A 23,630-nucleotide genomic window follows, 5' to 3' on the forward strand; every position below is an offset into this window, starting at 1 on the left:
AAGCCTCGGACTTCAGCTCAGGTCATGATCTAGCAGTCTGTGGGTTCGAGCCCCACGTCGGGCTCTGTGCTGACGGCTCAGAGCCTGGAGCCTGCTTCTGATTCTGTGTCTCCCTCTCTCTCTCTGCTCCTCCCCTGCTTGCTCTCTGTCTCTCTCTGCCTCAAAAGTAATAAAAACATTAAAAAAAAATTTATTTTAATCTATACCAGTAACTTTTCAAAACTAATTCAATTAGTTTCCTCCGGAGGGGAAAGCCTCCATCAACCAGGGTCAGTATTAGGTACTCAGTATATTGTGAAAGAGTGAGTGCAAGAGCTATATAGAAATCTGCCCTCTGGGTTTTCACACCAGATACGCACAGCCCTAGCACCCCTCTTTCTTGTATGCTTCTTTTATAATACAGGAATGCAAACCCAAGTTAGATGTCCAGCCTCTCTGTTGGTCTGTTAGTGAGGCTGCTTTCCAGAAATCATTATAAATAGATATATGTTTCACATTGAACCTTGGCCATTGCAGGGTTTATAAAAATAAATCTTCTGAAAACATTTTTGCTTACTAGGGGTAATTACTGTCAGACTGCAATGAGCAGGTTTTATTAATGGAGGGAGAAGCAGGAGAATGCTGGAAGGATTTGAGCCCTCTCTTTCCTCATGGGATCAGGATCAGACCGGACCCATTTGATAGTTGAAGATCTGGTATTTTGATATATGATAGAAGTGATAAGAGTAATAGCTAATATTTGTTACATACTTACTGTATGCCAGGTGCATGCTCAAATGTAAGTTCAGATGTGTGTCAGACAGATTCACATTATAAGGGCATTAAACAAAGTAGAGGTTTATTTCTCTTTCCTTTCTGTCAGGAGATAGTTGCTCCATGGCTGGAATGGGGGCTACATCTTGACCCACTTTCCTATGGCCTCAGTGAAGGCTGCCTGTGGGCCCAGGTTGCACTCTTCATGGTTACTGCCATGATGCATGTTGTCCAAGGTGGATCAACACCATGTTTGTGCTCCATGAAGTAAATTAGAAATGGAGGAAGGAGTGCAGTCCAACAAGACCGTCACAGATATCATTCCCACCAATATGCCAGTGGTGGAACATAGTCACATGGCCACTCCCAGCCAAAGGAGGTTCTGGGAAATGTAGTCTTTATACATGTGACTGTGCATCCAGCTAAAACTGTACTGTGTGGAAAAAGAAAGGATACATCAATTAGCAGTGTCTGCTGTCTTGTACTGTATCATTTAAGGCCCCCACAACGCCTAAGGTAGGTATTTAATTATCCTCATTGTACAGAAGAATAAACCGAGCTTAAGGAACTTTTGCTTAAGTTCCTGCTAAAGCCAGACTGCTTGACCTCAGAGCCCAAACTCTTATCCACTTTTCTGTCATCTCTTGTGGACAGATACCATACTTTTTTAGTTTACTTTTCCATGTATCTAATGTACACATCAGTGGTTTCTCTATATTCAAAAAGTTGTGCCACCCTCACCATTATTGAGTTCCTATCATCCATCTGAACGAAAACCCCTATCTGTCAGCAGTCACTCCCAGTATGCCCCTCCCTCCAGCTCCTGTAGATCCACCTATTCTGATATTTCCCCCAAAAGAAAACATACATTATATGGCTTTCTGTGTCTGGCTTTTTGATTTAGCACCGTGTATTTGAGATTTTTTACCTACTGTACTATGTTCCAGTACTCCATTCCGTTTTTCCCCCCAAATAATATTCCATTATACAGATATACTGCATTCTCTTTCTCCATTAATCAGTTGATGGATGTTTGGATTATTTCCACTTTTTGACTACTATGAATAATGCTGCTGTGAACATTTGTGTACAGGTTTTTGTGTACACAAATTGAGGAAGTGTACTCAATTCTCTTTGGTAAATTCCTAGAAGTGGGATTGTTGGATCCTATAATAACTCTATGTTTACATTTTGAAGAACTGCCATATTGTTTTTCAAAGTGGCTAAAAAACTTTACATTCCTACCAATAATGTATGAGAGTTCTAGTTTCTTTACATCATCATCAGTGTTTACCGTCTTTTAAAATGATCACCTAGTAGATATGAAGCAGTAACACATCACGGTTTTAATTTGCACTTCCTTAATGACTAACGGTGTTGAGCATTTTTTCCTGTGCTTATTGGTCATTTGTATAAATCTTCTTTGGAGACACATCTATTCAGATCCTTTACACATTTTCTTTTTTTTTTTTTTTTGTCATTTAATATTACAGTCATAAAAGCTCTTTATATATTCTGGATAAAAACACTGTTTTGATTAAGAAGTATAAACAGTTTTTAATATAGTTGAATTATTTAAGTATTGTATGATATATGAATCTGCAGATTGATAGCCTTGACATAATTCACACACAAAAATGGTCAATTCAGTTTGTGAGTACAACTAGAACCTTAGTGCTAGTCAGGTTTTAGGCCAAAGACTTCCCAACAGAATATAGGTGGAAGAAAGGTTTGTGTATGGATCACACCCATGATTTTAGTTTTCCTGTTCATCAGGATTTTGACACACTGGTGACTCAGCAGTGCTTCTAGCCCGTACTCCGCATATAAGGTGCATATAAGGTCCTTACACCTGGCCGTCTGGTTAAAATGCAGATTCTTCTTCAGCAAGTCTGGGGAAAGCCTGAGATTGCTAACAAGCCCTCAGGTGATCCTGAAACTTCTGGTCCAGGGACCACAATTTCAGGAGCAAGTGTTAGAGTAGAAGTGTTAATATAGCTGTTGGGAGCCATGAGTCTAATTCTCCTTCTACGAACCAATTTGCTTTCTTCTGCCTCAAATAGAGTAACGTCCTAGCATGAACCTGGCCTTTGGAATTGACTCTTGACTACCACTTACCAGAAGTGCTTTGAGCAAATCACTTAACTGCTCTTTGCCACACTTTCCACATCTGTAAATTACAGATACTTATACCTCCTTCTCCCAGTGGTAATGAGGATGAGGTGAAATAACATACATAAGGCATCTATCACAGTTCCAGATCTATATTAGGATGTGGTTAAGTGTTATTTTTTTCTTCTACCTGCCTTCAGCGATAGGAGCCGTCCCTCTGACTGTTTTGTGCAAATACAGCATTATCAGTAGAGAGACAACTGAGTGTTACCACCCTACTTTCCTATATTGTCATGATTAGAGAGAATATTGTTACCAGAGGCCGGATCTACAATGGTAGAAATGAGGCCAGACCAAGGTACAGGCAAGGCTCTATTGGGGCTACAGCTCTAGCTGGAGGGAGACACATCACCAACACACAGCAGTGAGGCTGGCCTCTCCAAACAAAGGGAGGCCCTGCTTATATAAAGTCCCCCTGAAAGCTGCCAGGTCTGCTATGCTAACAAGGGATAGAAAAGTGCCTTGTCCCGATTGGTTGATTTTGGCAAGCAACTCAAGCAGACTATTGGTGCGTTTTGGAACTGGGGTCATTCAGGCTCATGGAGCCTGTTTGTTTCTGTGCCGACAGGCCTTAGCTGTGGCTGTTGGTTTTAAGTTGGGCTTGTAAACTAGTCCATATCCCAGTTCTACACGGTAAGAGAAGCAGCTTAGCAATAACAGTCAACATGAAATGCCTCAGGTCTTTGGATATAGAAAGGAGGTATTTCTTCCCTCTCTGTAGCCAGGAAGTGGGGAACCTGGACTGTGAGGTGTAGTGGTGACTGAAGACTCCAGCTGGTGGTGACAGAGGCTCCTCCCTGCCCAGTTCACCATGTCACCTCTGAGTGATGCCTTTCGGAAGTGCGAGGCCCTTAAGATTGAACATGAACATGAGACTAGTCATGACTAGAAAACGAGTCATTCACTCTCAGTGTGATTCTTCAGTATTCCTCAAATCTTCCCAAGAGTGTTGTTAAATTTAACAACTTTGTTTTAAGGGAGACGGTGTCCATAATTGGGGGAAACGGGTATGTAGCACCTGAGCAGCCCCCTGTAAGCAGGTGAGAGGGGCCAGAAGGACCCCAGAGTCACATATATCAGCTCAGGGGACTTTAATCTCCTGGCAAACCTGCATCTCCTAGCTCGCTCTGCCTCACTGTTAGTCTAAATGAGGCTCTGCTGTGAAGCTAATGGATAAGTGGGAAAAGAAGAGATATTATTTAATTGAAGAAGAGGTATTCCTCCAATAGTCCTGAGTGAACAAAACTGTGAATATGAGGTGTAGGTGAGGAATACAGGTGCCTGGCTTGCTTGTTCCCATGGTCCTCACCTGGGGCTTGTTCCCATGGTCCCTGATGTTCTCATTATTACTCTTTTGAAGGTTTGTAGTTAGTCTATACGTGTTTCATCTTATTTACTCAGCAAATTGTATGTTCTTGGACACCAGGACTCTCTCTCACCTTCTGGTTTTGAATCCCATGGGCTTACTCATGGTGCGATCCAAAGAATATGTTAGTAGTTAAGGCTTACAGAATGAATCAGCCCATTTCAGTCATGACAGTAGCAGTAGTAACTGTAGAACCAATAATAACATTTATTAAGAACTTCGTGCCACACATTATCCCAAAGGCACGTGTACATTATGTATTCAATACTCAAAACCGTTCTTTGAAACACATCCATTTGTTGAATCGGTTTTACAGACAAGGAAGCTGAGACCTAGCCATACTTAGAAAAACAGCCTTCCCTATTTGGTGGTAAGAGCAGAGTTCTGGAGGCCAGCTGCCCATAGTCTAAGTCTTTGTTCCATCTCACACTAGCTGGGAGAGATGGGTTTTGTTTCTTAACCGGTCAGTATGCAAATGCATCATCTATAATTACTGCCAATCCCACAGTATTATTGTGAGGTTTGTGTGAATTAAACAAAAAAAGCTTAGCACAATGACAGGTACTTGGAAGTATTCAGACAACATTAATTCTGTTTAGGTGTGTGTTTGTGAAGTCATTTGTCCAATGGCCTCACACGTGGTAAAGGTGGGATTTGAACCCGGGCTGTCTGACTTCATAATCAATAACATAATTTCTAAATTATGTTGCTGCTGGTCTCCTATTTCAAACAATGTGTTGAGCTGGAAACCAAAAATTCATGTGTCAAAGTGAAAAGAGAAAGGTCAAGGGGCTGCAGAGGCAGAAAAAGTATGTGAAAGGCATTTTGTAATTTATCACCTTTTAAAAAAGACATCTTCAAAGCTCCAGTGTTTGTGCGAACTCATTTTCTAGAAGCATATGTGTAGCCGCTGCCAACCCAAGCCGGGAGGTGCAACCAGAGACTGATCCAGTTTTGTCGTGTCTGAAACTTACACCCTTTGGGAGTGGAGGGGTGCTCTCATTAAGGAAAAACCTTCATTACTTTAAAAAAAATGCAAAAATATCTTACGGGTGAAAATTATGCAAAAGCACATGACCACATGGGGCTTTGCTACGATCCTCCTTAAGGCCCTGAAAGGGTTGTGATGCTAAACTTCATTCACTTCATGGTAAACCCTCCTCTGGCACAAAAGTAGTCAAATCCCTACCTGCAAGGCAGCAAGCCTGGCTTCCCTTCCTGTTTTGCTTCAGAAAGGGCCAGTTTCAAACTTCTGTGTCTTGGTGCCTCTATTTGAAACACGAGTGATAGATTATATATATAGATCTCTAACTCACAGGAAATTCTGGTGGATAACATGCTTCCCAGAATAAATATATTAAATTATCTTGAAAAAAAAAAAAAACAGGCAGACTGTATGGGGTTTTCGTACCTACTGGCAGGTGGCACAGATCTAAATGTTGGAGCCTTTTTATAAGCAAGATTAAATTGACTCATGACAGCTGGTCACTAAAATACAGGAAGTGCAGACCTGGTTGAAAGCAAGAATACACCGGTTTTCATCACTCACATCAAAAGAACAGAGCTCACTTTTTTTGTAAGTCTGTTTTAGCAATGCTTTTATTTGACAGTGGATGCAGTTTGTCACTTACACACAAGTGGATCTTTGAGGTACAAGCAAGTCAATTCTATCTACAGTGTCTTGGTGTGCGTTCTGTGTGTGTAAACAGAATTGGTGAATAGGCTTTGCTCTCCAGCACATCAGAGATTTCACTGCTTAGCAACGCCTGTTAGAACTCCATTTGCACAGCTCCTTCCGCGCCCAATGTGATGGTAGATGTAGGAGCTGGATGACCATGGAAATGAATAATGAATCTGTACAGAGACGAATGGCTGCCCTGGAAATCTGCCCCCCACCCCATCACAAGGCTGGAGGTCATAGTCCCAAGAATTGAGAGCAGTCTCTCAGCATTGTGACATCCATTTCTTTCTTGTCTTGTCTTTTCTCTTTTTTCCTGCTGGAGGAAAAGGCACTCTGGCAGGGGCTCTAAATAAAGAATTTTAGAAGCTGGTTGGGATGAGGTGAGGCAAAAACACCAAGCTGTAGAGAAGGAAAGAGAGCCATTTTCAAATACCAGCCAGCATCGAGGTACCTCAGTGTCCACTTTCACCTGTGCCACCCAGGCACAACTAGTCATCACCAGGATGGAGGAAAGACAGTCCAGAAGCTAGCATAGGTGAGCAGAATGACTCCTAGACAAGTTCCAGTCTTTGCCAGAGCCTAACCACCATTGCCAAACTTCACCTAAACCAGGATGGCCATCCTTACATGAGAAGTTGAAGCCAAAAGATACGCATTGCAGAATAATTATGCTACACAAATGCTTTTTGTTTTGTTTTGTTCTTTCTTCTCTAAACTCTGTTATATTCCTGAGCCTTTCAGGCATTTCTTTTCAAGCATTTTTATCTTGTGTTAGGTTTCCAGCAATTGGTAAATTCTCTGGAGTTTAAATAGTGTTTACAAGGTCTTACCAATTTTACAGAGTTCTCTTTGCCCATTTTGTGGTTAATTATGTAAACCAATGATAAGGGCAGTTTAGAGCACGTGTCATGGAGCATTTGATTTATTACAGTGTGTATTAATTCTCTGTTTTTAGCCCATTGCTGTGCTAGACATAGTAGAACAGACCCATGAAGTTCCTGCTTTCAGAGAGTTTACTTGTCTAATGATCATTTGTTTAGCTGTCAAATATATATATTTATTTAAGTACTTACTACATGCCAAGCATCTTGACATGTGATGGGGATGTTGCAAAAAATAAGGCAAACATGACTGCTGCCTCCAGGAGTTTACTCTAGTAAATGTGCTAGAAGAACAATGAGAACACAGCTTAGGTCTAAGGCAGAGATAGTGCGGGCTTTATCGTGCGACTGGCTTCGCCCAATGTCCCAGGAGCACATGGGAAAGGTATTCTGATGGGTCAGAGAAGCACTCAGATGATTGACCAGCAGATGTCTTTTGAAGGTCAATTAGGAGCCAGACACAGAAATTTCCAAGTTGACATCTGAATGGTAAGAATTTTGCAGATAAAAAAGATAGAGATAGTAGAGTAGAATGTTTTAGGCAGAAGGGATAGCTTATAAGACTACCTGAAGGCAAAGAGTGAGGGACTAAATAATGTTGCTGGCAGTGCAGGTGAGACTAGAGAAGAGAGAAGACACCAACTTCAAAGGCACTTGGAGGCTGTATGACAGAGTTGGACTCTAGTCTGAGAATAGTGACAAGTCTTTCAGTGGTTCTAAGCCAGGTTGACCCCAGTATTTTTGTGTAAAGGATTATTTTGGCTGTTGAGATGAGACTGGACTAGAGAGGAGCATGACTGGAGGCAGTAAGGTCTGTTGAGAAGCCAGTGTAATAAAGCAGATCAAAGATGATGACAAGCTTAATGAGGGCAGTGGCAATGGTTGGCTGGAACCTTGTGTGCTTGAGAATTATCAAAGAGGAGAGAATTCCAGAATTTGGTGAGAGATGGAGCAATGAAAATTTAGATGTGATAGGAAAGGAAGAGAGAGGCGTTCTTAACCAACTCCCTCAAAGGTGATGCAGTTTACTGAGACAGACATCCCCGAGGGAGGAGTGGGTGGGGAAGGGAAGCCCAGACTTCAGTTCAGGATCTGTTGAGTTCGACATGCCCAGGAGAGATATCCATGATAGATCCAGAATTTATCAGTAGGTCAATCAGATAATCTTCACCTGGCAATAGTGGAGAGAAGGGTTCTATGGGTCTGTGTGGGTAACAGAGGATCTCTGAATCTCCTAAAATGTTTTCAAATGTTTAAGCTTATCTTTCATATGCTTATTATTTCAGGGTGGGGGAAGATTGTGGAAGTTTGGTTTAAAGTGCAAGTTTGCTATAACCCAAAGGTAGTTAAAGACCATGGAAATAATTGAAAGGTCAACCTTTTGTAAGAGTGTCTGAAAAGATTCACTTAGGCTGATGATTCTGAGCCAGAACCCCAAGAACAGCATATAAAGAGAACACACAGAAAGAGAAGGTTCTGAAATGAGCTTGAGAATCCAGAGAGGACAAAGTATCAGGGGAAAGGGAGTGGTCCACGGACTCAAATACCCCAGGTGGTCAAATAAGGTTAAAAAAAAAAAAGTATCTATTGGATTTTCAACAAGGAGGTCATGGATGATCTTGACAAGAGAGGCTGTGGTAGTGAGAAGGAGTGAGTGAGTGGGAGATGAGAAAATAGAAAGTTCAAGTGCAGGAAACTCAAGAAGGGAGAGGAGAGTGTTAAAGGGATGGCTGGAAAAGAGGACAAGGTAGAAAAGAAGTACAAGGTAGACATTTCCCCCCTTAAGGTGGGAAAGATTTGTGCAATGAGTCAACATTTTAAAAGCCCAAAGACACTTGTTGGGATGAGCACTGGGTATTATATGGAAACCAACTTGACAATAAACTGTGAAAGAAAAACCAATAAAGTAAAAAGTAAAAGCCCAAAGAGCCTTAAGGAACAACCAACAAAACCAAATATACAGAAGCATTTAAGGAGATCAGGAGACTAGAGCTCAGGGTGGCTACATTGGTAGCATAGGTGATTGGGAAGAGTTTGAATTGAGTTGAGCCTTGAATGATTAGCTTTTGGACAGGTGAGGATGGACCATTAATTGAAAGAAATCTGAGAGAAATAAGAAAACATTCATCCGTTCCTCTTTAACCTTCTTTTATTATGCAAAGAATATTTTCTCAGCAAATATAAAGTCTTTAGAATGGAAATTGCCTGTAACACAGAAAGTGACTATAAGTATATGAAGGTATTAATAGTTATAAGACATTTAATCCAATTTACAATTACTGTTTGTATTCTTGGTCTTCCTGCATGAAACCAGCATATTCTTTGGGGTCACATTATTCTCTTCCTCATTTGGAATTTTTAACACCAGAGAGGGTGCTAAATCAGTATAAGCTGGTGCTTCTGTCACTTAGGTTCCTAACATCTTCCGTATATACAAACACACCCATAAATAAAGGTGCTAATGTTGGAAGCATAAAGATCCTTCCATATACAACTTAGCACAATTGACTCCCTGCCTAGAGGAGATTGCTGTAAGACCTAGCTCATAATTAAACACTATTTCACTTAACTGAATTATTTTGCTCTTGTCTTTTTGTAAGACTGCACACATGTTAATTTTAAAGGCTCTGTTTATGCATCTAAGTTGAAGAGGTATTGTTTAAACGGTAGCCGTTCAACTTACTACAATCTATAACTCTACAGAGGGCAGAATGTGGCTACAAGTATTACAAATTGTACTAGACTCCTGAGAAAGATGGGGTGTGGTCTTACCCAGGGAGGTTTGAGGGAGGGGGCAGGGTGGGCATTGCTGTAGGGACCACAGCTTTTGGTTAGAAGAGCACCCAGCAGCTCTCAGTACTGGTCTTAGCCATTCCTTTGCTCCTTTGCCGTAAGTACGGGTCAGTCTTCCAAACAGATCATCAGTGCACAAGGGAGAACCTTGGATGTTGCTGTACAGACATCATAAAAACCCACATCAGTTCTTAAAGAGCCTTATTTATTTTCCTACCTAGGAAAGACTACTGTTACTTTTTCCAATTCATGACACCGCCCACAAAGGACAACAAACGTAAAGCGTGACAATATTTCTTTGTCTTTATGAAAACTAGCTTTCTATTTTTTTTGTCCTACCTCTTGGGATTGGGAGAGGCCAGACATCATGTTTAAACACACACACACACACACACACACGTTACATTTTCCCAATTCTGACTCTGACAGACCCTTTATCCCTCAGCTTGGGTGGATGGACACATGGAATCCTGCATACATTATTCCAGCCTCTGCCCATGGTCATCCTGTCAACCTAGGTTTTATTTTTCCAGAGGAGGCAGCCTGTGCTTGGGATGTTACAGTTTATAAGCTGCTACATCAACAAATATCCAGTTAGCCTTTGCAATTTTATAGTCCAAGATTTTGGATAGGGGGATGCATTTTTGTGGAAATTGCATATTCTATTGTGGCCTCTCATAGATCATAGCTTTATTCATAGGCACCAAAGGCAAGGCATTTGCTGATAACCTCAAACCCCTGCCACATATAGGTTTTTGTTTTCTAGGCTTCTAAGCATCTTTTATCTGAGTTGTTTGAACCATTCCTGAGAGACTTTTGTAATTGTCTTATTTGCTGGGAGGGAGGAATCTAAGGACTACTCAAAGTGGGTAGAGGCCTTGGTGGGAAAACTTTGGATCTGGGGTAATGTCATTTTTGAGCCTGGAATGTGAATATCTGATTATGACCTCCTTGTGTCTATAAAATAAGTCTGAATAGCAAATTGTCTTAATGGTTATCTTTCCTTTTCAACAAAGAAGAATTCTATTTCTGGTTTAAGGAAAAACAGAAGATAACATTGTTCTTCAAACCCAGATGAAATCACCTCTTCCCCTGAGGGCACTTGTCTAAAGATCTGAGGATAGGGCCTCCAAATCTACATTTTGCCAAGATCTTCTAGGCACCCAAGCTCTACAGGGTGTGAGAGCCACCACCCCAGGAGATAGATGGGTAAAGCCTCCATGATCACCAACTTGACTTACAATGAACTCTTGTTTCTCCTCTCTTTAGGTGCAAATGTAATCTCCACGCCACTGTGTGTGTGTATGACAACAGCAAATTGACCTGTGAATGTGAGCACAACACTACAGGTCCAGACTGTGGGAAATGCAAGAAGAATTATCAGGGCCGACCTTGGAGTCCTGGCTCCTATCTCCCCATCCCCAAAGGCACTGCAAATACCTGTGAGTAGCTTTGCTCTGTAACACCGTATTTTGTGCACGATGAGCTGATAGTTCTGCTCAATTTCACTTGTGACTATGTTTTTGGGTTTTTTTTTGTTTTGTTTTGTTTTTTACTCTTACCCATTGTCCCATTCCTTTTCAAAATGCAGCTGAAGCTTTAGTCCCTATTTTACCACTCGTAAGCACATTTTCACACTTGGATCATCTGTTAAATTCAGTCTTCCAACATTCAATATTCACATCAAATGTGTTGGGAAGTGAAGGAAATGAGGAGAAATTTTTCTAAGTGGATGAAACAGGAGATGTTTGTTTTTCTCCACCAATTTAATTTCCTATTAAAATAAGAACAGAAGTCAAAACTCCCAACGGTAACTTAATTTTAACCATAAACAAGTCCAGAAATTCTCTGAATGTTTATAATCCCATTTCCCCTACTGGGTAAACTGAGAGCATCCAGAAGGTACTTCCCTGTCTGATTTTAGCTATGGCATAACTTTGCCCAGTGAAATAATTGGCTTTTTCTAAATTCCAGCAGTTGAGGTCACACTTGGCATGGATCCTGTTAGCAGAAGCCACCTTTTGACACAGAGTGTGACTATAAGCCTTGCAGATGCTACATTAAGTAAAGGACCATCTGTGTGCATGTGAAGAGAGTGTTGGCCTTATCTGTGTTTACAGGAACAATGACAGGTGTCCCATTACCACTCATGAGTATCCCCCACTGAAATCCCTGAACATCCATAGGAGAACAGGCTCTGACACACTCGGGGAGAGAAATGATTACTTCCGGAATAACCTGCCCAATTCCATGGGTGGACTGATTAACCACCTGTAAAAGCCAATGGTTTGCTCTCTTTCAAAAGTAAAGGAGGGGTGAGGCTGAGAATATACCCATTAAGTGAGAAGTAACAGAAATAGCAGGATAGTGAGCAGTGGGGGAATGAGGGCTCGAAAAGCCACTCACTCTGTGCAAGGCCAAGAATGTTATCAGGTCCTTCAAAGCAGCAGCTGTGAAAAACCAAAATCTAAAAACTAGTATCACAGGAACCAGGACCTTATCAAGTTAAATGTAAGAGTAATGGAGGGAGCAACAAGCCATGAAGGATGGGGGCATGAAATTATGATAAAATTTTTATGAGGCAGAAAAAAAATCTTTAAAAGATTTTTTTAAAAAATCCCTATTTGTAAGGGTATTCAGTTTCTTTCTGTGTTAAAGAAAAATTGACAGTCTAGCTCCTAAAATTAATACACAAAGCTCTACCGAGCAGAAGTGTTGATTTTTCAAGGTGATTTTATTAACAGAGACTCTTTTGGCTGTCCTCAATTGTTCTGGGCCATAGATTCCTGAATTCAGAAGGAATCACAAGGTTATTTATGAGCCCCTGTGGTCGGCTACCAAAGGTCCCTATCACCACACTTAGCATATTTGCTTTAAAGTTTTCCCAAAATGAAAGGGACTCAGATTTCATTTTCGGTGTCTGCTGCTTCTTTAGTGGGACAAGATGGAACCAAGGAAAGTTCACAGACACTTGCCAGCCTTCTAGCTCATCCTCAGGGCCAGCCAACTTGACAAGGCTACCAGAAAGGCAAATGGAGTGGGCCGCTGCTAAAGGCCTTGGCTTCTATTCTAACATGACTTCTTCTACTCATAACAGAGCTTCAGAGTCTTGTTTATTTCTAAAAGACCTTTTCACTGGGAAGAGCCTCTTGCACCAGCCAAGCTTTCTCACTGTGATGGGTTTCCTGTTGTATTCTCCATGGACGTGATTTATCTCCCCATCATCTTTTGCATATTGCAGAAGATCACCAATTGCTCCCTGGTCAAAGGAACTCAGCTTCTTTCAAATTTTTTTGTGGATTCTATTGCCCATCAATCCCTTAGTCTTTAACTGGCCTTCTCTAGACTTGTAGACTTTCCCCATCTCTGTTAAAGTAGGAAGATGACAGGGGGACATAATGCCCAAGGGAGCTCAAGTCAATGTTTCTTTCAGTCTTCAATACGGCAGAAATTAAATGAAAGATTTTAGAGATGACTGCGGTGGGTCAGCCTTGCAATGGAAAAGACTTACAGCAGCAAGAAACCCTTAAATTAAATTTTTGATACATCAGACTGTGCTTTAAAATGTCCAAGGATGGAAATAAGCAATTCAGTGGTTTAGTACACAGGTTCCAAGATCAAATACAGTTTATCTATTCACTAGCTGTGTGACCTTGAAACAGTAAAGTAACCTCTCCAACACTTGGTTTCCCACCTGTAATGTGAGAATAATAACAGTTCTTACCTCATAGGGATTTTGAGAGAATTGAATAGCCTACTGCATGTAATGTGTTCAGCATAACACCTGTCACAAAATAAGTGTTCAAAAATAATTTTGGTTTTAGAATTTTTTCATAAAGCACACTTGTTCATTATTGGACAGTATTCAATGTTGTAGAACTTATTTCTTAGTATCAATACCGAGCCTCTCCTAATTTCCAATGGTTTTTTTCTCTTTAAGTAGTGAGAGAGTATATGGATCCCAGTTTGTTTTCTTCTCCAGGTTAATATCATCAACTTCCTTTTTCATGTAATAAGATCTTCATGTCTCTTGTGGGGTTGCTTTCCCTAGAAGTCATCTAATTTTTTAGTGTGAAAATGTCAGCCAAGCACAGGACTCCTGGCACTGTTGTGATTCTCATTCATATTGGCTTTTTCTTACAGACATGCTTACATGCTTTTGTGTGCATGCGTGGACACACACACACACACATGCACGCACACACGCATGACTCTGGGCAGTGCATCACAGGTCAGTTATTTAAGAGGAACACTTAGGATATGCCATACCCTAATACAATAGTACAAAAAACTTAAGAAGGAAAAAAAGAGTGGCTACAATCTCTGAGCCCTCAACATCAACTCCTCAATGGCCTAGGAATGCTATGCATCCTGGATAATCTCTTGATTTAGCAGAATCTCAGCAACCAGGATAATTTTTTTAAGCTATTTATTTATTTTGAGAGATAGAGAGGGAGAGCGAGGGAGGGTGGATGGAGAGGGAGACAGAGAGAATCCCAAGCAGGCTCAGCACTGTCAGCACAGAGCCCGACACGGGGCTCGAACTCATGAACCCCGAGATCATGACCTGAGCCGAAATCAAGAGTCGGACACTTAACTGACTGAGCCACCCAAACACCCCCAGGATATTTTTTTAATGTCTAACTTATTTTTGAAAGAGAGAAGAGAGAGAGAGAGAGAACAAGTAGGGGAGGGACAGAAAGAGGGAGACACAGAATCTGAAGCAGGCTCCAGGCTCTGAGCTGTCAGCACAGAGCCCAACATGGGGCTCGAACTTGTGAACAATGAGATCATGACCCGAGCTGAAGTCAGAAGCACAACTGACTGAGCCACCCAAGCACCCCCAGGATAATTTTTTAATAGGAAAGTCAGTTCCTATCCACTCTTAGCAAAAGAACTAAGAGAACTTCATTAAACCAGATAATCAGAAGATCTCCCTTCACAGACAGTTAACCCATCACTCAGAGGTACCATAAACCAAGACTTTGCTGGGAACTTTATGACTTTGGAAGTCCTGAATCCTGGAGCATCTCCAAAGCCGCTTTTGTAAGGAGCATGGAGAGCCAGGAGAGAAGAATACAGCGACCCAACGTTCTAAAATAGAGCCACGCCTGTAATCTGTGAGACATGTCACATTTCCCTGTGCTTTTCACTGCAATAGGGTTGGCAGAGGCAGAAGTAATAACTCTTGTGAATATATTTATATTCACCATGTTTTTTATTCAAGACCAGTATGTTTTTTTTCTTGGTCTTTTAAAGCCAAATATATATATCAAAATGTTTTCTTTGTTTTTCTACAAATCTTATGTTTTCTCTGTAAGACATCTTTCTTCTCCCTGTTGATCTTCATTCTATTTTTGATAGTATTCTCAGCATCCTTTGAATTTCTTTTCTGTCTTTGAAGGAGATGGCAACTCTGTCCAACTTCATGCTTCACCATGATTCACTTGATTGCTGTTGTCCAGCTCATGAATAAAAGTATAAAGTAACCCCTCTTTAAATTTCTCATTCCTGTGGAATAACACACAATATTTTTCTACATACATATGCTAAAAACTCAATAATCAACTTTTAGGAACTATAACTAAGAAAGATACTATCATATCATCCACACTTCTGTGACCCTTTAATGAATTCCATGGCCAAATAAGTTTGGCAAATGCTATAAACTATAGTGACTCTTAAGATACTCATATTACCTTATTAAAAATATTTGAGAATCCTATAGTGAAGTAACTTACCCTGTGTTTCCCAAACCTAACTGTTCACGGAACTTTTAATAACTTTCTACAAAACACTCTTTGGGGGATCGGCTGCACTAAACAATTTCTACAGCCTGGTGATAGAAATGTCATGAAGACAGGCAGAAAGCCCATCTAGTTCCGCTGCATTCAATCTTTCACTTTCTTCTTACCTACGCAGTCTAATATTCTTCAAAGAAAGAAAATTAAATTGGTCTGACATTGACATTATTTGTTTGCTCAGAAATCCAACTTGAATTGTTACACAATATCTAGGTCTCCTCTGAGTAATGGAAAGTAATTTGATGATTGTTCTATTATTTTCTCTAGTATTAAATTCGCATTGACCAATTTATATTTTCCCAGGTGTACACATGTGTATGTCATTATCCAAACAATTTCCTAAGTGCTTTACATGCATTAGTTCATTCTTAACTCAGAACACTCTTATAAGGTAGATTGTATTAGTTTCATTTTACAGACGTAGAGTCTGCTGACTGGTGGGGGCAGTATATTGCTTAAGGTTTCCATGACTAGTCAGGGTGAGCTGGAGGATTTGAACCCACATATGTTTTGACTCCAAGGACTGCACATTGCACTATATCGCTTCTCAGGTTACAGTTCAGTGACTTCTCTGCTCTCCACTGGGGTGCACATTTTGACACCTGCTTAAACAAGTCAGGCTTCTCAAAACCTGGTCTCTCCTACTTCTCTTCCTAGACTTGTGCTTGTTATTTCTTTCCTTCAGAGACTCCCCTTCTGCCCTTGCTTTGAATTTTCAAGCTCCCTACCCCTGCCTCTTCTCAGGCTATGGTTTTTTCCTTATCATTCCTGTCTGTTCCTGTGGCTTTATTTCTTAGGATTATTGGTTTAATAGCAATCAGCCAATTATAGCCTGGAATTGCTATAATGAATCCACACTGGTTTTTCCAGCTGTCTATGAAGATCTTAAAGTCAACACGCTGGATACCGAATTTATTTCTTTATCCAAACTACCTTTCTCTCACTTTCTATTATAATTCTCTTTTTTCAACACTGATCCTCAATGTCAACTCCACAGTGAAACCTACCTAGATCTTCCAATGTAAAATTCATTGCTCCTTTCCCTCTATATTCTTGGTAGTGTGTGTATACTTAAAGTTGGTTGACTTTCTATAACCAAAATAATAATAATAATAATGATGGTAGCTTCTATTTATCAAATTTGCCACAGGCTTTTATAGTTCGTGAAGTGCTTTCTTGCATTAAATCCTTATAGCATCCTTTTAACAATTCTCATGGGGTGTGTGCTATTTTTATCCCCATCTGACAGTTAAGAAAACACAGGCACACAAAGATTAATAAGTAAGTTTTTCCAAGATCCCACAGCGAATGCGTTACAGAACAGGATTTAAACGCAGGTCTATCTGACTTGAGCAGCTAAAATGTTAGCAATTTAAGAACAGGACCATACTGTATTTCTGGACTTTATAGATGCTTGTGGAATTAACTATTTTGTGAATGAATAAGTAAACCTAAATAAGGCTGTAATGTGCATGCAGGTACATTGACCTCCCATCCAGTTTCCCATGCCTCCTGGAATGTATGGTCTTCACAGCTCAGCAGCTCTAACACAAGGGTCTTCAATCTTCTACAGGAAGAGCCAGCCATCTCGGAGGAAGTACAATAGGGAACAGACTCATTTTTTTTCAAGGGCACTCATAGCCCAACCAACCATCTAGGGCTGGCACATTGACTGGCTGAGCTTCCCAGCCCTCCCCAAATGGCATTCATGGCCTCAATGATTTGAACACTGTCAGGCTCTGCCCACCAGCCTTTCAGGCTGAGACCCCCTGATTCTACAGCCCAATAAGAGAGGACTTTCCTCTCAGACCCTTATATATATATATAAGCCAAGCTGTCAGCCCAATATATAAAACTAGAATACCGAATTATTCGTCTATAACCATCAATCCACACAGTCCTTATCTGAAGCTCATGGGACCACATATGACTTGGAATTCAAAACTGTTGGAATTTTAAAAGGTAATACATATATTGTAGGTAATACAATTAAAAGGTAATACATATATATGTATTATATATATATGTATAATATATATATATACATATTAACCATACCCACAACACAATATGAGGTAGCACCACTTAATCAAACATTAGAATATTTCTGCAGCAAACCTATAATTATTCTCACCTCATGTCCCTTCCACACAGGCTTTACCACCAAATGAGTTCAAAGCATGTTATGTTGTGCTTCAGGTAAATTTGGGGGGGAAAAACCTTTGTTTCTCAGAGTTTTTGTTTGTTTATTTGTTTTTTGAAGATTGGAGATAAGAGTCAGGGACCTAAAATAAATTAAGAGATAGTATAGAATAGTTGTTACAGGTGCAAGCTCTGGTACCGGGACCTCTGGATTCAAATCTCAGTTTCCTTCCCAACTGATAGAGATGGTCTTAGGCATGCTCTTTGTTTTTGAGTTTCCCCCAACCATAAAATAAACCTGAGTGTCGACCTCATAATGTTGTCATAAAAATTAAATGGATTAACACATGTAAGGTATTTGGTCAGAGGAAGGCACATAGCAAGCACACAATGGAATGAGATGCTATTGTCGTAATAATTTCACTGAGATCTAACATGCGGATTCATTCCAGCCCGATGAGTAAATTCTCCCTTTGGAGACAGCAGCTCTGTAGGGAGATAAATTGTATCCAAATCCCGGCTTCTTCATCCAGAATATGAAATAACTGTTATGGTATTCAGAATATTGAAGTCCTCATGGCCAGTGTATTCTCTTCCTTGTAATTAAGACTCCTTGCAGAGCCAGATAATAATGAGAAGATTGCTTGGTGGGCATGGCATCAGGAAATTTAAATGACTCGAGTGCTAATAGCATCAGATTGCAACATCCTGACACATGCATCCTGCAGCAGAGTCAGCCTCCTTAATGCCAACAGAGCGCTGAAGGTCTGAACGCTTACAGGTTGAGTGTCCCTCCTCCTGGGATGGTCCCTCCTCCTTGGCCAGCAGTGCTACCATGTGCCTTGGGACACTGCTCCTCTTTCTAGCCTTCCCCCTTCTGACTGGCCATTCTTCCATTCTTCAGATATGTCAATAGGCTACATCAGGTGGGTGTCACCTCTGTCAAGTCAGTCGCTTACACTCAGGCCCTAGACCCCTTCTGTTGTCGTAAGCTGACTTTAGCTGTCTTTGATGGGATCATTTATATGATGATTTCGCACTACAATTCTGTGGCGGCAACCTTATTTCCTTTACTTTCATGTTCCTGGCAGATGACTCACTGTACCTCCTATGAACACAGTGGGACCAAGGATTAGGGCTGGAAGGACATTGGAAATAACTCCCCCAGAATACAGATGAGGCTGTGGAATGTTTCCTTTTCCTTTTTTTTTTTTTTTAATTTATTTCTAGGAGAGAGAGAGAGAGACAGCATGAGCAGGGGAGGGTCAGAGAGAGAGGTAGTCACAGACTGAAACAGGCTCCAGGCTCCGAGCTGGCAGTCAGCACAGAGCCCAACGCGGGGCTCGAACCCACGAACCGCGAGATCATGACCTAAGCGAAAGTCGGACGCTTAACCGACTAAGGCACCCAGGCGCCCCCAGAATGTTTTCTTCCTCCTCACCCACCTCTTCTTCAGCTGGGTTTTTTGGAGTTACAGCTCCCGATGGCTACAGCCTGGCTTTCTCTGAAGATCTAGCCAGCTACTTGACAGGCTTTTTTCAAACCATCTCTCACAACAGTGGCAATATTTCTTCTCATTTTGAGGCGTGCCAAATCTGTGTCCCTTCTGATTTCCTCTTGATGAAAAGCTGCCGACTTTGCATTGATTCTCAGAAGGAGTTATGACTTTTTGCACTACATTAATCTGCTTCGGAAGATTAGGATGTTTATTTTGGTGCTCTCCATCGTGTCGTTTAACTATGCCCCCTTTAGCCATTTACTTGGTGGGAGGGTTGGTAAAATTGAAAACGGGAAGAGAAGGAGAAAGAACAGGAAGAAGAAAATGATTATATAATTCTACTAAGTTCTCATCCCCCTAATTGTAGCAAATTCCTTTAAAACAAACATTAAAATGAATACAGGCGTGGGGAGGGCCAGTTGAGGAGGGACTAGCCATAAGTGCCTACAGGCTGAGGACCCTCTCATTCTTTTGATACATGGAGCCCTTTGGTTTATTCAATGTGTGTATCTCTGGCTGAAGGAGCTTTTCTATTCCAGAAGAGGCAATAGCATTAAACTCATCTACCATGTATTGCAGAACCTTCCTCTCAAACTCATTCATACCTGTGCTTCATTTCCTCAGTGCAAGTTTAACAATGTCTCATCAGACAAGAATTAGGAATTAACTCTTCCAGTGTTGAAGTTAAAGGTGTTGACTTGGACAAAGCTCATTCTTCTCTCTGTGCCTTCAGTTTCCTGTTTTCTAAAATGAAAAGCCTGATGACATCATTGCTTAATTCCCTTTCTGCTCTTCATTTTTAAATTACTCGTTCTGAATTAGCTTACCTGGTATCATGCTTCCTTTCTGTCTACCTATCATCTATTTATCTTTCCCAAGTATTTTTGAGGTTGTTTCAGAGATGAGGTTTAACCTAATGAAGCTTAAGTCTTAGAATTACTCACCAGAATCCTTCTAACCTTAAAAAAATAAATTTCATATCTAACTTTACATTTAAAGTTAATATTCTTTTTCTCAAAGAGAGCTTCCGGATTTGAAAATGGTTTGGACCCCCCACAAAATCTATATTTTCCCTGGGGTGGCTTCAGGAAAAAGACAAATACAAATAAAAGTATCTAAATAGGGGGTTAAAAAAAGATGTGAAAAAAGGAAAGGAAAAGAAAGGAAATAAGCCAAATATTAAATGAGTTTACCCAGTTCAGCACCAGGTTGCGTTCTGAGCCTCTGCACTTTCTAGAAGGCAGAGGGGTGAGGATCATGTTGTATAAATCTGGCTACCAGAATGAAGGAAATGTTCAGAGAGAACAAAAATACCCATTAATACTGAACTCTGAGAAATATCTCAGGAATATTTTATAGGGGACAATATCATGTTATGGCCAAAAGCATATTCATTTGATAGAAACTGTTTTGGTAACAAGTGATAAAGTTTGGCTCAAATATGTACTTTGGGCAGCTTTTCTGTACCAGGCATTGTCCCGGGCAGATACTAGAAATACAGAAAGGAATGAGACATGGTGACTGTCCCTCAGACCTCTCAGACAGACACACAAACAGTTAAATGGAAGTTGATAAGTTTTCAGGGACGCCTGTGCAAAGAGGTGTGTGATCACAGGGAGTGGCTAGTTCACATCAGAGAGATGAAAAAAGAAGGGAAAGAATAAATTCCAAGCTCAGTTTTAAGGGTAATACTTATTACCTATAATACTTGTTACTTCACAAGGAGTGTTTACAAATTGCCAGCACATGTCTAGATAATTTTCCCGAGCATAATCTGACTCTCATTCCCGTGCTTCATGGGCACTGTCAGTGTTGTAAGATGGAATTGTATTCATTGATTCATCCTTTACAGACCCCACAGAAGCCCACCTTTGGTGAATGGTAGCCCTCCTGTCTTTTTCTTAGAAGGCTTCTCATGACTTACGTGTCCCCTTTATGATGACTGTAATGGGTTTATTAAATTCTCTAGTTGTCTATAGAGAACAAGGTGTTTGGACAGGACAATAAGGAACATTGGAGAAAAAAAAATAACATTTGAAAATGTGCTTGGTGTTCAGACATTTTTTACTTCAAAAATCTTGATGCCAGTGAACAGTTTAAAAATCTTTTCTAAGAAATTCCCATTTTACAGCAATGGAATAAAAAGTGGCTTAGGCACCACCCCCAAAATTTGTAAGCCACAAATGAGGAAGAGGCTAAATTTTAAGCATCCAAAATGTAAGAAATAGAAAACATCTTCATGAGGAAAATAGGATCTGAGAATGGCCTTGCTTGGCAAGCTTTGTACAGCTGCAGTGAACATTTCTCCCTGCACTGGCATCCCAAAGGAATGGAAAGATTTCTGCATCTTTCTAAAGTATTCAGCTGCAGCAAGTGCTGCATTAAAAAGTCTTGCAGGTTTGCTCTCCGTGGTGCCTGGCCAAGCACCCTGAGAACTTGGCCTTGCATTATGCATGGCTCTCGAACTCCATGTAAGTTTCAAAACACCTGAAAAGTCTCTTCCTGCCATCCTAACTTCCATTCTCTTTGACGGATTACAAAAAGCAAGCAGTTTCGATGGAGCACTATTTTCAATCATGGGGAAATTTGGAGCTTCTGCATTTGATACTAAAATTATGATGCTGCCATCATACCTCACTCAACAGGGAACTTACAAAGGGGAAAAAAAAAGAAAGATTCAGTACCAAGTCACTGCCACACTGCAGCAAAGATAGTCTGCCGAAGTGTCGGTCAGGAACTCAGCAGTCCTTTAAAGAGACTGCATTCAGTTCAGAGGACAGAGTTAAAGCACAGAAATGGAAATTTAGATTTCTAGTTTGGGTCAAAGAGTAATCAGTAATTAAGCTGAAGCATCATAAACCCTGTGCGTTTTAAAATCAAGAGATTTTGAATATATTTAATAACCAAAAACACAGTTTCATTCCTTCCAAGGTTTTTAAAAAATCATGGTAAGTTTTAATTCCCTTTTATCCCCTCCCCATTAGGAAATAGGAAAATAGCTCTTGATTTTAAAGAACACACAGCTAGAAATCTCGGAGTAGGTTACAGCGATTAAATAAGTTACGCTAAATGTCAGATGTTAAAACAAGCAGAGGGCAGTTGTTCAAAGATAAATACTAAAATAGAAGTTTAATGATTCCTACATTTACCACCTGTTAGAAGCACACCCAGCGATGTGGAGAATAAGTCTGAACAGCTCATTAACAGCTATCCCTTATTGACAGTGTACCATGTGTCAGACATTTTTATGGATTATTTCATTCAGTCCTCACAGCAGCCCTACACAATAGATAGTATTAACCCCTTTCAGTTGAGGAAACGGGCATAGAGAGGCTGGGAAGTTGCCTGGAAACACCCAGCTGGTCCGTTGCAAAGCTGGCCTGTCACTGAGTTCTGTCTGAATCCTGTCTCCTGCTCCCATCCACACCGCTACCCCACTTTAGTGGAAAAGATATAAATCTCTGACTCTTAATTAGCAATATCTGTCATGGTATCACTTGCCTGATGAACCCACTATATCAATAACAGTAATCATAGCAAAGACAGATATAGTACACACTACCCGCCAAGCAGCATTTTGAGTACTTTACATATATCAATTTGTGTAATCTTTGCAGCAACCCTAAGAGGTAGGAAATCAAGCTACGGAGAGCGTAAGCAACTTGCCAAAGGTCACACAGTCAGTGAGTGTAAGAGCAAAGCTTCAAACCCAGGCAGCCTGGCTCCCGTGCCCCTGCTCTCGGCCAGGGGTTTTCATCTGGGGACGGACTAAATTCATGTCAACGTTTGTACCAAGTCCATTGCATTCTGCAATGGTGCCACCACCTTAGTGCAACCTGTAAATTAAACTGGAAGCTGGGAAAATGGATGAGCTGCATGATCAATATGAACAACCTAATGTATTCTTGAATTATTCTGCTCAATTAAGTTTCTATTACAGAGTTTAATCTACATATCTGACAAGTAAAAGAGGACTGAAAATGATGGTAATGTGAAATTAATCAAATAAAGGGCCAAATGACTTTTAATAGCTAACATACGCATCTCACAACACATTTAAAGAGATCTATTGCACGTGTTGGAGATATTTACACAGGTCCATGTAGTATATATTTGGCACTCTAATATGCCCTGAATATAAGCCTAGCTAAAAATCTGTTTTGAACCATATACAGTTCCACAAAATGTTCGTGAACCTTACGGGCAGGCACAGAATGTTTGATGTCATGAAGCAGTCTCGAGCCAGCTGTTGAAGTTGAGCATTCATTTCCCAACCCCGATAACTTCAGGAGTTCTAGAATGAAAGCAAAACGGTTCTGATGGATGACTATATGTCTTGCTGTTTCTGTGCATATTTCCTAATGATCTGAATGTTATTCACTGTTAAGTTTCTGAGATTTTTATATGAAGTTAAAGATACCATGTATTAATAACTGTCTAACAGTTTTTCTTTATTGTTTTCTTTCTTTCCAGGTATCCCCAGTATTTCCAGTATTGGTAGTAAGTAAAAAAAAAAAAAAAAAAAAAAAAAACCAAAACA

General features: G+C 40.5%; 1 protein-coding gene across 5 annotated transcripts in view; it reads left to right on the forward strand.

The window, feature by feature from the left end:
- Positions 1–23,630, forward strand: part of NTNG1 (netrin G1) — a 312,855-nt gene that overhangs the window by 217,484 nt on the left and 71,741 nt on the right. For all 5 annotated transcript variants that reach the window (XM_077765548.1, XM_077765550.1, XM_077765551.1 and 2 more), the window contains exons 3-4: positions 10,916–11,088; positions 23,564–23,590. In XM_077765548.1, coding sequence (XP_077621674.1) covers positions 10,916–11,088; positions 23,564–23,590 — 200 coding nt within the window. The remainder of the gene's footprint in view (positions 1–10,915; positions 11,089–23,563; positions 23,591–23,630) is intronic.

Source organism: Crocuta crocuta, unplaced genomic scaffold, assembly GCF_008692635.1.
Source record: "Crocuta crocuta isolate KB4526 unplaced genomic scaffold, BGI_CrCroc_1.0 scaffold274, whole genome shotgun sequence".
NCBI classification, from domain to species: domain Eukaryota; kingdom Metazoa; phylum Chordata; class Mammalia; order Carnivora; family Hyaenidae; genus Crocuta; species Crocuta crocuta.